A 16,998-nucleotide genomic window follows, 5' to 3' on the forward strand; every position below is an offset into this window, starting at 1 on the left:
GGCGTGGCCGCGAGCGCTTCACCTGCAGGAGCGGCCGACCGCGGCTCTGTAGGAATTCGGTCGGGCCTGTGATGGACTGATGCGGGACAGATCGGTAGCTTGCCGTGATTTCCAACATCCCTGATTCGTCACGCAACATAAAAAAAAAAAAAAATCAAAAAGTTGGCAACGACCAAGCTTTTCCATCAGGTTGTAAAAGTGAGTCGCCTCGCTCCTGCAGGCGGCCTCTCTTTTTAACCTCCCAGTCCCTCGCTCACGGCCTCAGCTCCCCGGCGTTTCCACGGCCGAGGAACTCTGCCCCGACAAGTGCGTGCGCACGGAGACGGCTGGAATGTGCGTCGGCGTCAGGCCCGAGAGCTGCCAAACAAAGACCTCTGCTCGGCAAACAGGCCGGCGACGACGAGGCCCCACCGGCGGGACTCAAGAAGTCGGTGCAGGAGTCGGGGCCCCGAAGCGGCCCTTCAGAGCGGAAACAGCCCGTGGAGCGGGGAAAGGGCGGGCCCGCGCGAGGTGCTGGAGCAGGGCTCGGATAAGGCGTGTCTGGAATGCCCTCTGTGTGACTAACCATTAACCGTAACTCAAACAGTAATTACGTAAAAGGAAAAAAGTTGATGTGAGATCCCGCTGCCGGGACGGGGGCCGGCTCACGTGGCGCGTCGCGCCGGTCACACTCAACGTGCAAACACGACGAACCGCGGGGACTGATTGGGTGTGTGTGTGTGTGTGTGTGTGTGTATGTGTGTGTGTGTGTGTGTGTGTGTGAGAGAGTGTGTGTGCACATCCACAGCTGGACACACAGAGCTGGACACTTTAGGAGACTTGGGACGAACAAACACAGCGACAGGTTTAAGACCCACTGAACAGAGTTCTCCCACTGCCTGTGTCTTTTGGGTTCCTCACTATTTCCGCTGCCATTTACCTCCTGTAAGAAGCAGCTGTCCCACAAATGCCCCCCAATTCACAATGAAGCAATTTTTCGGTCCCGCAGCCGCCGTCCTGCGAGCGCTCCACACGCCGCCTCTCTCATTAAAAAAAGCGAAATTCTAAAATCTCGATGAGTCAGCGGAAAAATCCTGTATTGAATTCTGTTTTGGTATTTGATGTTGTCGTCGGCAGGCTGCACCTCGAGGTAACCCTTCCCTTCAGGCTCCGAATCAAAACAATAAACAGAACAGGAGATATTTCAACAAAACGTTTAAGAAAAAAAAAAACGAGGAAAAACATTCATTATTTTTTATGGGATGGAAAAATAAAATTCTACTGATTTTTTTTTTATTTAAAGACACAAACACAGTTAAATATCCTGAAGAAATCCTACTTTTAATCACACCAGTATCTCAGTAGCAATACATTAAATACATTTAATACAAAATTATACATAGTACAGTAACATGTACAGTAACAACGAAACGACATATCTCCCAAAGTGAACATATTGTGAGTGAGTTTGGGTGGTTTACATGGAGCCGTTGTCTTTCTCAGCAGATTGATGTCCAATCCGACCATGTCAACCATCCAAGCAGTCCAAAATGTTTGAACGCAGAAGCAGCGGTACATAGAAAAATAAAATAAAAAAACTAAACAAACAAACAACACACAACAAATTGTTGTTAAAGTGGTGTAATATTAATTTATCCCTAAATCACGTCAAAAGAAAATAACTAATAAAAACTTTATTTTGTTCGACACCATATCTACAATATGTTTTTTAAAAAACCTATAATCTGAACTATCGACGTAAAAATCGATTTCCCGGGACGTCCGGGAAAAGTCTTTTGTCAAGGCCTCGCTTTTCGGGCCGAGGCCCGAAACGTCCGCGGCGTCGGGGTTGAAATGGGGAAAACAAACAAACCAAAAAAACAAAACCTACGACGCGCCGAGTCTGTGCCACGCCGCGACCGCCACCTCCGGCTGCGACATGGTGCTCGTCCACTGCTCCGCCGCCGCCGGAGCCGAGCTGTCAGAGCTCAGACGGACCTGCCACAAGGGTCAGAAATGCAACATTCCCCGATTAAAAAAACAAAACAAAAAAAAAACAACTGCCTCAAACCTTCCAGATTCCACAGCGACGGGAACCTCCGCCGGGCCCGGAACCTCTGCCGGCACCCACTTCTACAAGCGGTTGCAGAGTTGCCCACCGCACGCATCAGCTTTTGGTTGCCAAGACTGACAATGGTTGCAGAATTTGAATCGTGGTAGATATGACTGAGTGACTCCAGTCTGCAGCCGTGCTCATCAGCAAGGCTCTTCCTATGTTTACCGATGTTGTAATGCACCAAACACCAAGACAAAATTCCTTGTTTGTGTCAACTTACTTGGCAATAATTGTTCGGATTCTGATGATTATTATTTATAATTATATCCCCTGTTTCAATATCAATTGAGTTGCAGTGCATCCAGTAAGCCGTGTTTGCTCTGATAGCCAATTCCAAGTAAAAGCAAATTCGATGTAATCATTTTGAACAACAAATAAATGTGATTTTCATCCTGAATAAATATATTTTACATAATATGAAATAATATGTATTTCACATATTTTAAAAACCTCACCTCTCCCAGACACTGCTTCCTCCCGACCGAGCTGCGGCTGTAGAGTTTGATTGACAGCGTGGGGGCGTGGTCTACGGCCGGAAGCAGGAAGTGGAAGGTCTCCCTCCACTGACACTCCCTCCCGGAGGACTTCAGCGCCCGCGTCTTCTTCTTCGCGATCGTCCGTCCCATCGCCTGGAGCTCGGCCTTGACGAAGAACACTGCAGGGTTCGGCGGGAGGAAGCACGAAAAGCAGCTTTTTAGAACCCCATGCGACTCGAATCTTCAGTGTTCCGGTCGTTGCAATCGGGGAAAAGGTCGCTTGGGCCCGACGTGACGTCATGGCAACATGGCGGCTTGCGCGGGGTTTTTATATGAAAACACCTCGAACGTGAATCCAAAACTTCAGTGGTTTTGGGAGCCACAGCGGTTCCCTAGTTTTAGCGCTTGACGCTGTAGAATTCACAAACTTCCCACGCACACATGTACCGCGGGCGTCCCAGCGTTTTTTCCCGACGCAGGGATTTTGGCTCGGCAGTGGGGAGGAAAAGAGTGGGAAATACAGATTTCCGAGTTTCCATGAAATGCAGCATAAGTATGAACATCGGCGTGGCCTCTGACGACCATTTGAACCCAGTCCCACACAGTGTCATATGAGGATGCTTTTAAAATAGGTCACGTATAAAAAAAAATCTGCATATAAAACCTTAATCAGCCCATTAAACCGTCCAGAAACATAATTCGTTTCAAGTTTATTTTTGATTAGTTTCATTTTGCACATTACTGCCGAAAGAGCACTTTATCTACTCTCCATGCTCTGTCTTAAGCCACAATTTCACATGATTTAAGGTGCTTAAAAAGATGGACTTAAAGAGTGAAAACCCATTAGAAGTGCATTTCTACTGCAGCATAAAGGAAATAAAGATTTTCCAACATCTCGTACCCTGGCTGAGCGGGGACGAGGAGACCGGCAGGTTCTGGACCTCCATCACCTGCAGCTGGACACGCCCGTTCACCGCCTGGAAGCACGAGGCCAGGTGGAGCTCAGAGCGGCACGCCTGGAGAAAGAGGGTATTTATGTTAACGACCTGGAAAGAGGGAACATTTCAGTTAATAACCTGGAAGGTTTTTATTTTCATATTATTATTGTACCTTATTATTATAAGGGCTATTATTTCATGAAATCGGGCGCAGCTGGAGCTCTAAAGACCCGGGTAAACACGTTTAGATGAGAGTCGATTGAGGGAAAATGGTCAGCAAAGTCCTTCATTTATGAATAATAACTAAATATTAGAACAAATTATTCACTGAGGAACAGTCATGACCCTTCAAGGTCTAAATTGATGACCCAAAACACAAATTGAGGATATTAACTTTAACTTTGATTCAGGCATTTTGCTGTTTGCCGTTATCATTTGATGGCCTTCTATTCATGTAAAGCACTTTGAGCTGCATGTCGTGTACGAACGGTGCTGTACAAATAAAGGTTATTATTACTCTATATATTCTTCCAGTGAGTATTCTACACATTCATCTTTGATTATCAATGAAACAACTTTGCTGAGCAGCAACACATGGTGGGAGGAATGGCGGTAAATCTCAGTAACGTGTATTGATTTTTAAACCATTGCTGACGCTGTCAAGAGCTTCAGCCGTGACACATACGGAACAGTCAAGTGTCTATAACCTGTGTTTACCGTTTAATAACACACATTTGATGGAATTGAAGGCCCGCGCCTCTCCATTCGTGGCCATCACCTGTAGTTTGCGGTTAATATTGAATGGAAACACTGCAGGTCAAACTTCTGCTGGTGTGTGTGTGCGTGCGTGCGTGTGCGTGCACGGCAGTTATCCCAGCACTGCGCTTCCATCCTATTTAACGTGGCCGCAAATTCAATTTTCACGTGTGGCGGCCCCCGGAACGTCCGCTGAATGAGCAACAGCCATTTTGGGGGAAATTGTACAATTTGAGCCTTTATGTGTTCCCCGGGGAACGAGCGGCGGCGGAGGTGGAAGTGGCTTTTCCAGAGGGCGGTGATAATTGTGACTCCTCCGAAGCGGAGACCGTGCGACTGCGCACTGCTGTCACTTCCCCGGACCCCGCTCCATTTATCGAACCCAACCGTCTGCCTTGGAAATTGCTTTGAGGTCTGACCTACTTTCCGCGCTTCACTTTTCCAGCATCTGCAGCCCCACTCTGGTTTCTTTTTTTTTTTGCCAATTTTCCATTAAATTGTGACCGCTCTTTCCCTTTTCCTGCGATTATGCAACAGCAGAGCAGTTCAGTGTCGAGGGAGCCTGTTGTGCGTTATAACACACCAGAGGTGATGGTTTATGAGGCACACGTGAGATTTGTTCTTATTTACTGTGCACAGCACACACACACACACACACACACACACACACACACACACACACACACACACACACACACACACACACACACACACACACACACACACACACACACACACACACACGGACGCTTCCTAAATACCCTTCGCGGTTATACGTCGTTGCCGGGCGGGACGTGACCGGCGCCTTAGCGCGAAGCGTCCGGTTGTAAAAAGGTAATGATGATCAGCAGGAGGACGAGGACACGGAGGTCTGGGGTGATTCCCAAAACAACAGTCTTTCCTCCTGGCCGTGTCAGCTGGATGAATTGTTAATATATTATATGACATGGTATTGTATGGAGTCCTTGCTTTACTCCATCACTCTGTGGGCAGACACTATGAACATCTGTATTATTTATTAGAATGTCCAAGCTGATAAAAAAAATACTTTAAATAACACAGATTAACAACAATAACACAGAATTATTTTTGTTAGACATAAAATGCACATTATCTACAACGTATTCCTGCAATGATAAGCGAGGTTGAACCTTCAACAGCATTGTTTATACTTTAATTTCTAATATCCCTATTTCTTTATTTTTTGTAATTGTCTCTTTATTGGAAAATGTATTGCATCCAGAAACAAAACATTATAACCCTTCAATTATAGGCTATTTTGGTTAAAAAAAAAAAAAAAAAATTAATAAATAAAAAAATTATATCTAGAAAACTAGAAAATAATGATGAAAAAGGGTACAATAAAGACCCTTTCCTCTCTTATTCTCTCACCCATATTCATATATTAATATAGTATCATTTATTTTACCCATAAAGGTAAGAGATGGCAGATGAGAGATTAGATATTTTTTCGATATTATATTATATTAGAAATTTTTAGATTAGTCTCTTGTGTTTTATGTGCATTATGGGCTGTTTTTATGGTCTATTGTCCTTTACCTGCACAACACCTTTCCGAACAATAACAATAAAGCGATTGGTTGAGTGAGCTGAACGTTGAACGTTGCACCGAGGACCCATCCTCCCTCTCAGCCCCCCCACTCACGGTGCTCTTGGACGGGGGCCCCAGCTCCAGCCAGTGCTCGCTCTCCAGGGGCCCCAGGTGCCGCAGGGGGAGGACGCACTCGGCCGCCGTGCGCTTCCTGGGGCCGTGCGTCTGCAGCCGCAGAACCAGGGAGCAGCGGCGCAGCTGCTGCAGCCGCAGGGCGAAGACGAAGGTCTCCATGAAGACCGCGCCCTGGGTGGAGGAAGGAAGGGAGACGTGAGCGCTGGCGGCGGTTACCAAGCGCCTCGCGGCGGCCACGGTGCGGAAGGGGAGCAGCGCGAGCGTTCAGCAGCGGGCGAGTCTGAAAAGGCGACAAAGGCAGTTAAAGGGTTAAAGTACCGTTATGTAAGAGCGAGACGGAGGAAAAAGATGGAAAAATAAAGATAAAAAGAAAGATCCATCAAAGAGATGTCATAAAACGTAATGAAGGAAGTAAAAGGGTTTTGGCCTCAGTTGAAGAATGGAACTTTTACTCAGAAATTCACATTAACAGTTCAAAAAAAAAAAAAAAAAAAAGTCAGTAATAAAATTTTTTTTTTTTTTTTTTTCAAGGGACTGATCAAAACTAATGGATCCGCCAGAGACGACAGAACTTGGAAGAGAGAGTCTGGTTGGAGCAGAAAGGCCCTGCGTCAAACAGTCGCTTTTCAAATTTGATATTCTTCTATTTCCTCTACAGATTAAAAACAACATCTGAGTTTCCAGACCGTGTCAAAATCCGTCTTTCTTATTCACGACTCAATTACTGCTTGTGCAAAGGAAAAGTGAGTCGGTCGGGGACGTTCGCGTCTGGTTATACAACTGAGGCCAAAAATGATTTAGTCACCGAAAATGAGCGCTGAAGAGAGCTCCGAGGAAAAGGAACGGGAGGAAAAGGCCAGAAATACTGGAATCCCAGAGGAGTAGGTGGAGGAGGAAGAGTAAGAAGAGGAGGTAAATCAAGAGGAAGAGGAGGAGCAGGAGCAGGAGGAAGAAGAGGAGCAAGAGGAAGAAGAGAAGGAAGAGGAGGAGGAGGGGCAGGGGCAGGAGGAAGAGGAGGAGGGGCAGGGGGAAGAGGAGGAGGAGGGGCAGGAGGAGGAGGAGGAAGAGGAGGAGGGGCAGGGGGAAGAGGAGGAGGAGGGGCAGGAGGAGGAGGAGGAAGAGGAGGAGGAGAGCGACCTTTCTGCTGCTGACGCACTGAGCCTGGTCTGACGCTCAGAGAGTGAATAGTTCACTGAGCTCATGACTCCATCCAGGTTGAGATGTCACCAAACGCTTCCAGCTCAGGTTGATACTGAGTCCATCAAGCTGCTTCATGACGTTTGTGAAGTACAAGAAGTTACTCTAACAATAATATATGTTGTTATTATTAATTATTATACATGAATGAACCGACTCATGCACTAATGCTCTAATACCTGAAATGATCAGACTGTTTTTTTTTCTGCTTTTTTACCCATTTTCCAAATATATATATATATATAAATAAAACAAGTCTATATGTGCATTTTTTATTACTATCTTATAGTTATTTTTTTTGTATTTTATCCTTTCTGCTATAAAAATCGCAATTTTCGACCAAGGACGATAAAAGGGGAATCTTATGTCATCTAAATTCATCTATGGCCATCTCCTCTCATCTAATATAACGTAACGTGAGAAAATACAATAATAGTCAAATAAAAGAATTTACTTTCTGTACAGAAGTGACTTCAGTTATTTTAGGATTTACAGGTATTCACTCAGTCCACTCATGTTTTTGGGGAGCAGGACGACGCCCGCGCCCTGATCGCGCATGAACCGTCTCCCTCTGTGCAATGACGACGGGTGGGGGTTGGGCGGCGGGGGCTCCGATCACCTGAACGCACTCCTTGACGGAGCTCTTGAACTGGACGGGTTTGCTCATGGTGATGACGCCTTTGAATCCGATCCTCGGCTCCTGGCCGCTGCCGCCGCCGCCCGCGGGGAGGTTGAGGTCGGAGCACTGGGAACACAGAAAGGGGCGTGGTCACCGGGAGGGTGACGTCAAAGTATCTGCGTCGGACTGAGATGACACGACCTATGAAGAGGCGGCGGGTGCACACAGTGGAATGCTTCGTCGCACAAAAAAACAAAAAACAAAAAAAACCCCAAAAAAAACAACATCCGTCCCCTTACAGCCTGTGCTGGTTGTTCATCGAGAAGGATCATTTTACGACCACGTAAGCGCGTGCCGGGAACGTGTTGCATGCCTGGAAATGAGCTCGGCAAATGAAATCATCCCGGGGTTTGAAGGAAGGTTCCATTTCGCTGAATAGCTGCCGTGCTGTTGGGAGACGATCAGGCTGCGCTTCATCACTGGTAGCGTGCTGATGTGTCCTTGAGCAAGACACTTAACCCCCGAACTGCTGCCCGGGCGCCGCTACATGACAGCCCACTGCTCCGAGACACGTGGGCTACTAGGATGGGAAAATGCAGGGAAATTGCAAATTTCCCCGTTGTGGGTATATTAAATATATAATATATATAAGGGTATTTCAAATAAAAAAATCACATAGTGACGGTATTATTATCCTTTCCCCGGGCGCATCCACGAATGCTGCCCAATGCTCCTGGCTGTGCCCCTGGAGGAAGGACAAGCCAGGATGGGTTAAACGCAGAGGCCTCATTTCACCGGCCACCACCCAAAGCATGTGCATGTGTGTGTGCGTGTGTGTGTGTGTGTGTGTGCGTGCATGTGTTGTAGTGTGGTGTGCTGTGTGACGATTAAAGAGTGTTCTTCTTCTATTATGGGACATTTTGTCATTTAGTTTGTTTACATCGAAAGCTCCAAATCGGGGGCAGTTTATTACTATGAATAACAATTAAAAAAAAAAAAAAAAAAAAAAAATAATAATAATAATAATAATAATAATAATAATAATCATAATAATAACAAGACATAACCTCTTAATCTTGAACTTGAAGACCTGAACAGAGAACTACGCTGTACACAGGTATATAGAGGAGCCGCCGCTCGGGACTCGCTCTGATTTTTTTGGGGGGAGAAGGACGCACAGAGGATCCATTGAGTCGGGGCCTGGAGGAAGCACAATGGCAGCATTCTGTCCCTCCGCCTGACCCCCCCCCCCGCCCGCCCGGGCGTCTCCTTACCTGGACCAGGGTGATCCACACCTGCTCCACGTCCTCCTGGAAGCTGAGCCGCACGCACACCTTCCCCAGGTCCCGCTCGTCCCCGGACAGAGCCACGGACTCTGCAAAACACACACGCCACACGCCGCCTGAGCAACGTGCTCGCTGCGTATTTCGCTGTTATACGTTGTGCGCGTTGCCTTCCAGCCTTTCCACCGGTGCAGTGGAGGGGAAAGAAGGAAATAATCTGAAAGAAATCACCTGGCGCTGCCTGGCAGAAACACAACACTTGGTGTTGCTCTGAGCCTTCCATCATATTATATTATTATTATTATTATGTTATATTATTATGGAGCAACACTGACACAAAATCAATAAAGGGCTGTGTCACGTGGAGTTGTTCCATTTCTTATTTCTTCTTATTCTTTTTTACGGCGCTGTATGTATATTATAAATATGTAAGAAACATCAGACGAGCGTATAGAACTAGGACATCAATGAAAATAACTCCTGAGGGTTAGTGCCAGTGAGAGCAGAGCTCACGTACAATCTATCTGCATTAAACGCTACAGTCAAAATACATTAATTCCAGGAGCATTCCCCCCCCCCCCCAGACGTGATGCTGTGAATCACTTCAGGTTGTGGAGCACGGGGAGGGACGTCTGAATGTGAGCGAGCTCCTCTGCGATTCACCAAATTCCAAAAATAATCATTTGGGGGATTGGGAGCGATGACTCTGTCTGGCCTCGTTACCGTCGCACAATGCGGAGCCGCCTCCGTCTGACTCAGCGCCATGGCTCTGGGTGGAGGGTGGGGAGGAGGGAGGAGGGCGGGGGAGGGAGGGCGGAGGGGTTGAATGGGGTCTCTCGAGTTATTTGGGAACAAATTACCCCCCCCACACTCCCAACCTCCAAACCCTCCCAAAAATCTGTGAGGAGTATTTACCGAGGCTGCTTTCGATGGAGCCCAGCGCTGACGAGGCGCTGCTCTGGACACTGGACACAGAGTCGAAGCGCTGCAGAGACAGACAGACAGACAGACAGACAGACAGACAGTGTGAGGTAGATTGTGTGAAAACAAGGCACTTATTTATATAAAAAAATATATGAACAACTTCAACATTTACAAAATAACTATAAATATTTTACAGGTTCTCCTCACTTAACGACCGAGTTCCGTTCCTAGGACCAGGTCGTTAAGCGATTGGTCGATAAGCGAGGACCCGCCTTATTTCAAGGTAAGGGGGCGTGTCCATGGCAAACGCCAGTGAAGCGAATACTGACAGACTGCGGGATATATATATGTATCGTATAATGTAGGGCAAACAATAAAAATGAGGGCGAAATATCTGAAACAGGGTTTTTAAGGGGTCATACACTACAAAGGGACATGGCCAAACCAAAACAACACATCGGGGGTGAGGCAAAGGTCACAAACTAAATGATTTAACACTGACTATTATTAATCCCTGGACCAAAATAACTCAAGTATCACACGTTGACACAAATGCTAAATAAATACAAGAACCATGAATCTTTTTAAAGGGGATTTTTTGTTAAAGCCAATGAAAATAAAACTAAACACCCCCTCCCATGAGGAAGAACAGAATGGACTCCTCCACCCTGCAGCTGCAGCTTCTTGGAACTTGAACATATAACATTACAATGTCAAAACTACAACCATATCCTTCAAACGTGCACGCTGCATCAAACCAAGCCATGTGTCATCATTACAGTTCTAACGTCTGAGCATTGGGAGTGTGGTGTGTAAAACGATAAATGACATGAATAGTGAAAATACAGTAAATAAAATATAATGGCGATGAAACAGACAGAGGAGGAAAGTTAAAAAACTTCCCTTCACCCTATCTCCCTTTCAATCACATTCTTTCCATCGCTCGAGCTTCTTTTCCTTGAAGCTTATCGCCGCTGCTTGTTTATTCTCGGAACAATATCTGTGGTGAGGGTGCGACGCCCCGTGCTTTCCCTAGGGCTGGGTTTTGGAATTCAATACCTTTAAGGTATCGACCGAAATAACCCAAAACCAAGTAGTATCGAAGCTTCTCCAGTCAAACGTTGCCCGCATTCCATCCCTTTTGTACCCAGATCTAGAAAGAAATTACTCTTTGTATGGTATCACTCGCAGCCAATCACCGCAAGCGCTGTTGTACTGAACGCGCCGTGTGATTGGTTGACTACGGCAGCAGCTACCACAGCCTGTTAAAGGACAGGTTCACAGTTTTTCAAGTCCGTCTTAAAACAACAGTATTTGGTCGGGTGTCCATAAGAACGGTGAAAGAGGTTTTCTCCGCTGTGATCATTCCTCCTGTACTGACTATTTGTTTAAAATGACACCGCCCAAATACTTCATTGTACAGTTTCGTACAGTTATTTAATACATATTTTAATCAGTTGAACACTTCCAAAATGTATAAGTGTAAACATTTTTTGGACGGGGAGCGGTGGTGGCATTTTACACAACTGAATCAATGCTTCCGTTCACATGATGGTATAGTAGAAAGAAAAAGGTATTGAATGAAGTACTCTATTGGTATCGGTATCGCTTTAAAGTACTGGTTCTGGTACTGGTATCGTACATTATCAAACCATCCTCAGCCCTGGTCGTCACGCTCCGTCCCTCCCGTTGTTTCTCCAATCGACCGAGTCCAGTCGTTGCACTCGATTGTTTCCTTTTGCCACCCCCAGAAAAAACAAAACAAAACAAAACAAAATCGCGTTTATCGCTGTTTTGGGGCGAGGCGTCGGGCGCTATCAAATATTCATGTCAGCTGATGGGGGAGCTGGTGACGGGCGGGCGATAGCGAGTCCTGGATATGGGAAACACGCCCGGGGCTCTCCTCATTGTTTCCCCCTGCGGCTGATCAAACACTCCTCCGCCAGGGACAACAAACAAAGGCGCGGCCCCCGGCGATAGGAAGGAGCGCGCCGGCGGGGCCCCCCCTCCCCTCCGGCTCCAAGTTGCGGGGGGGCGGGGGCCCCGCGGGGAGGGCCCACGCGGTTTTTCGGACGCCCGCCTCCGGGACGGGCGGCTGTCGGCGTTCCCATCAGGCGGCCGCACGCAAAGAAACCCTCACCGGTGGTCACCGGAGCAGGGTGCGGGGGTCGGGGGGAAAAAAAACGAAGAAAGGCGGAGTTAATTCACCGCGCCGCTCCTGACGACGTCTGGTCGGAAAGCACGGTTTCCGACGGCGCGTTGGGCGCGAGGCCGCGCCGGGTGCCGGGCTCGGTTGTGAATCATCCGAGTCCTGACGCCCCAAACCCAAACAGTTGCCGCTCGGGTTTTATTTATCAACCGTCGGTTTTTTCGCCTCTAAACCGAACATTCCCGACGCGGCGACTGTTTTTTCGTTTTTGTCAGGGCTCTCTTTCCCTTCCCGACCAACGCCTCTCTTCCCTCCCCCGCCTCGTGCCGACCAAGGTAGAAGTGCTGCCCCCTCACCCCCGCCCGACCCCACCCCTCCTCCGGCGGGGTTTCCCTGCCCCCCCCGCCCGCCAGTCGTTCCCACTCAGGCGGCGTCCGGCTGCGGTTGTCGGGCCCCCACCTGCATGCGGCCCTGGGGGCTGGACAGGTCCAACGCGGAGCTGCTCAGACGCTCACGGCCCGACTTCAGCTCCCGAACTGCGGGGAAGGTGGAGAATAAAGGAAGTAATGAAATAAATACATTTATAATAAATATATTACAAATTGATATGTATATAATATTTATATTAAATATACATATTCACAATTCAATGACATGTGATTGACATTTTAAATAAAAGGTTGGGGAAAAAAAAACAATAAAACAAACAAAAACCGACAATAGCCCACCGGAGTCCCCGAAACTAGACCCCGACGACCCCTCCCTCCGCGCTCACGGCCTTTAATTTGCCGTTTACGACGCAATCAGATAGGGATGTGGAGCAGGCGCTTTAAAAATAAATCCTACACAAACACTCAAGCGTTAAATATTTACTCCCCTTCCCTGCGCCGTTCAGCGGGCACGTGCAGGGGGGAGGGGCTTCACGGGGCCTGTGTTTTAGTTTGTTTGGGTTTTTTTATTTTTTTATTTATTTTTTTTTAAATCAGGCACGTTTTAATTTCCTTCTTTTTTTTTTTTTTTTGTGATGTGTGAACGGGGCACGGAGGTGAACACATTTCCTCCAGCGGCCAAATGACCGGAACCGGCTCCACGTGCCTTTTCTTTTTAATTTGAGCGCCGGCCCCGTCTCCCCCCCGCCCCCCCTCCCAGCAAATAGTAGCAAACGAAAGCGCTGAACGTTCAAAACGCCGCAGTGAGAACGCTCCATATGCAAACGCTTTACAGCAGGACTGTTAAACGGCGACGCCGACCCATTTCGGTCGGTTAGGTTGGGAGAACGTTATTTCCGGTTACGCTCGTCCGCCGACATTTCAGCCGCGGATCTAAACGGTCGCGGTTGAGCGTCTGCTCCGTCACCTGCGGGGCTCCGGGGGCTGGAGGTGCCGCCCCCCAGGGCGTCTGGGCGGTGCGATCGGGACGGGGGGCGCCCGCCCCCGCGGCGGGAGGAGCCGGGCTCGGGGTCGCAGGCCGCGCGCCCGCCCGCCGACAGCTCGGCCTTCCGCTCGGCGTAGGTGCTGCGTGCCGAACCTGCCCGGAGACAACAGGGTTAGAAGACCCTCGGTGGTACCACGCGCCCCCGCCCCCTCGCTTCAATTGGCTCCTTTAGGACGCTGCACGCGGCTCCCCTTCCTCGCCGGCCCGCTGTGGCGTCGCAGTGGGCGGGGAGGGAACGGCGTCACCGCCTCAGAAAGGAACAACCCCCACCCCGGCGCTTGCTGGAGCGCCGCAAGGAGGAAACGGGATCCGGGGCCGGATCGAGCGCCAGAGCCGGGCGGGGAGGCCCCTCCGGAACAGGTGAGCCATTCTGTCCTCTGCTGACATTTGAAGAATGGAGCCGGCCTCCCCCTTCCCCCGCCCCGGCCCCGGTCTCCCGGTGCCACCCGGGGCCACGCCTTCACGGGCAGGTTTCGCAGTTTTTTTTGTTTCCTCCCCGACCGGGTGTGATCACAGCTCTGGTTCCTTCTTTAATAACCGTTGACAACATACAGCGACCTCACACGTTTATTGGCGCGTCACCTTTTCCTCGGAGCCAAGTTCCGAGTCGGAAAGGTGCGGCTGTCGACCCTCCCATTTTCTTTTCTTCCAGTCATTATTATTTTTTTTATTTTAACCGTTCAAAAAAAATTAATGAGTCAAAACAATGCGGCGCACATGCATGCACACACACACACACACACACACACACACACATATACACACACACACTTTTTTATTCTGGATGTATTTATCGTCACAACCAAGCGTAACCCTGCGCTGGGACACTTTCTCAGTCACTCCCCTACACCCCACTCCCTCCCTCCCACCCACCCACCCACTGGTTGGCGCTCTGCCTTCGTGCCGTAAATTGATCCTCCATTTTCCCGGGAGATGGTGCCCGGTGGCGGTCCGCATTGCATAGCGGAATGGAGGCTTTTAGGGAACCGATCTAAACGCAGATGGTGTCATTATCCTACAGCCATCGCGACGGCGCGATCAACGTCACAACGATGAGCTCAGGTCTATTGCCCCTGTGAGACGTTTTGGAATAATAGTACTGGAACAATCACGATTTTATTTCAACTCTTTTTTTTCTATTTATTACCGCAGCGTATCAAAGTGTAACGCCGGCTACAGCGGGTTTCCAGAAGGGAGCGGCGCAACTTCCTGTCTCTAGTATCTTACAATGGCACAGCGCGTCGCCAAAAGAGCCGACTGGCGGGAACGCCAAAGTTTCAATCAGACCCCGAGAGAGCTGGTGAAATGCACATCTCGTTCTAACTGCGATGTATGGCATTACTTTTTTTCGGGGGGGTTGAACGTTTGCCCCCGTCGGACCGCACCCCAATCCCTAAGTTCCTCAAGTAGAACCTCCACGGCGTTCTGAACCGACAGGCCTCGCGAGCCTTTCCCTTTGGACAGCGACGGGCGGCGGACTCACCCTGCGGTCCGGGCTGCAGGTCGGGGTAGCGCGGGCCTCGGGGTTGGATGTAGGAGGGCTTGAAGGTGGGCAGCACAAAGGGAACCTCTCTGCCGTCCGGAGGGAGCTTGGACAGCAGGTAATCCTCCGACACGCCCACGGACCTCCTCCCGTCTCCGCCGCCCCTCCCCGGCGGCGCCCGGCCGGCGGGGGGCATCTTCACCGCGATCACTGCCGTGCGAAAGAGAGGGGAGATACCCGGCGTCACGCCCCGTCACAATATAACCCTGGAGTGCTCGTCTACAAGATTCAAGATTCAAGAGGTTTATTCGTCACATACATATACATACTTTCATACATATATGCAGTGAAATTTAATGCAAAGCACCCGGTGATAGCACACAATATGTCCTCGGGAAAAAATTATTTCTAATAGAGCAACTAACTGACTCCTAAAACGTAATACAGTAAGTCGAATAATAATACTAAAAATAAAAATATATAGAATAAAATAAAATAAAATATAAATATAAATAGAAGGGAATATGCTTATGTATATGGAATAGCCAATAATATATATACAGATATGTGCATTAAAGTGGCATGTGAATGAAGTGAGGAAGTGTTAGTGGGATAATACAGCACAGTATACAACAGAACAACCCTGAGGTCACCAGGGTTGGGTTGGGTAACCCTGCCCCTAACTCTCTCTGACAACGGGTTTTGTTTCCCTTCACTTTTCCTCTCAATTTAACTTTTCTTCCGATCGATCGACCTGTTTATTTTCCTGCTGGCGAGAGGCGGTGGCTGGTTTGCGTTTGCCGACCACAACCAGCTTCGCCGCCCTGGCGAAACTCACAGCCGCCGCCGCTCCCTCCTGGCCTGCCCCTGATGGTCGCACCCCCAACCCCCCCGGGAAAGGCGGACCCTGCCACCGCCAATGGAAACGCCATATACAGGAGCAGGCGCATGACGGCCATTTCTTGAACAGTGCCACCTACATGAAGTACTTTTTAAAAGGTCCCCCCCACAAAATAATCTTACGGATTACCACTTTAATAACGATACTTTTTTTTTTTTTTTTTTTTTCCCCCTCCAAATAATAATCTTACGGATTACCACTTTAATAACGATACTTTTTTTATTTTATTTTTTTTACCTTGAGTCTCCTGAGGCTCCTTTCCCTTCATCATGAAATTCCTGCAGCAACTTTTGAAGCATTCCATCGCTGTACCTGGAGCGGAACGACGTGATCGGAGAGTTACACGTGGAGCACAGCGGAATACACAACCCAAAACGACTGATCCATCCCCCGAAACACTGAAACAAACATGTAAACAGGCAACTTTTAACGCGGCAGGACAGCTCCACGATCGTCCCGCCGCTGCCAAACCTGATTAAAAGAATTTAAATTAAAAAAAACAACAAAAAACTGGAAGGAAGTTTTTTGTTTGTTTGTTTTAATTTTACCTTTGTGTGCCAGGCCGCTGCCGTCGGTGGAGGAGGAACCTTCCGCTGCAAAAGGTTGAAGTTTCCCGTTTGCCCGCGCTGGAGCGACTGGAAAGACCTGCGGCCCCTCAGCAGGTGGATCCTGCACCGAGTACTCTGCGGCTTGCATCTCCTCCCTCCACCTCCCCGCTCCCTCACACACACATTCCCTCTCTCCGTCACACACACACACACACACACACACTCCCTCCCTTTCGTCCCTCCTCTCTCCCTCACACACACACACACACACACTCTCTCTCTCTCCTCCCCCTCCCTTCTCTCTCTCTCCCCCCCCCCCCCTCCTCCCCCCTCTTCCCTCCTCCTCCCCCCTCTTCCCTCTCTCTCTCGGGGGGAATTGCCCGTCTGTGACTTTCCCGGATTCACAGCGTGTTCCTCCCTTCTCCGAAACGCGCCGACCTCGCTCCCCGACGCTCGTTTGAAATTAAACCCTCTCGCTGGCGTCCTCCCTCCCTCCCTCCCTCCCTCC

The 16,998-nt window shown here is 48.9% G+C and overlaps 1 protein-coding gene across 1 annotated transcript; it reads right to left on the reverse strand.

Moving 5' to 3' along the window:
- Nucleotides 1-1,299: 1,299 nt before the first annotated feature.
- On the reverse strand, nt 1,300-16,606 carry tc2n (tandem C2 domains, nuclear). The gene is made up of 12 exons (XM_080012537.1): nt 16,491-16,606; nt 16,180-16,254; nt 15,042-15,251; nt 13,481-13,651; nt 12,584-12,660; nt 9,967-10,036; nt 9,043-9,143; nt 7,769-7,894; nt 5,932-6,123; nt 3,473-3,587; nt 2,551-2,750; nt 1,300-1,977 (listed from the first exon to the last, which is right to left on the reverse strand). Exons 2-12 carry the CDS (start codon nt 16,244-16,246, stop codon nt 1,867-1,869), a joined length of 1,440 nt encoding a protein of 479 aa, XP_079868663.1. The 5' UTR covers nt 16,247-16,254; nt 16,491-16,606; the 3' UTR covers nt 1,300-1,866.
- Between the last annotated feature and the right edge of the window lie 392 nt (nt 16,607-16,998).

This window comes from Zeus faber, assembly GCF_960531495.2.
Source record: "Zeus faber genome assembly, chromosome: 13".
Taxonomy (NCBI): domain Eukaryota; kingdom Metazoa; phylum Chordata; class Actinopteri; order Zeiformes; family Zeidae; genus Zeus; species Zeus faber.

What these genes read in the sequence shown, in the direction of transcription:
- tc2n (XM_080012537.1), bottom strand. Translation starts at nt 16,246, where the DNA reads ATGGAATGCTTCAAAAGTTGCTGCAGGAATTTCATGATGAAGGGAAAG. An exon ending in CCTGCAGCCCGGACCGCAGG is followed by an intron (nt 13,652 to 15,041) that starts GTGAGTCCGCCG and finishes GTCTCCGGGCAG; the next exon opens with GTTCGGCACGCAGCACCTAC. An exon ending in GCCCCCAGGGCCGCATGCAG is followed by an intron (nt 10,037 to 12,583) that starts GTGGGGGCCCGA and finishes CTGTCTCTGCAG; the next exon opens with CGCTTCGACTCTGTGTCCAG.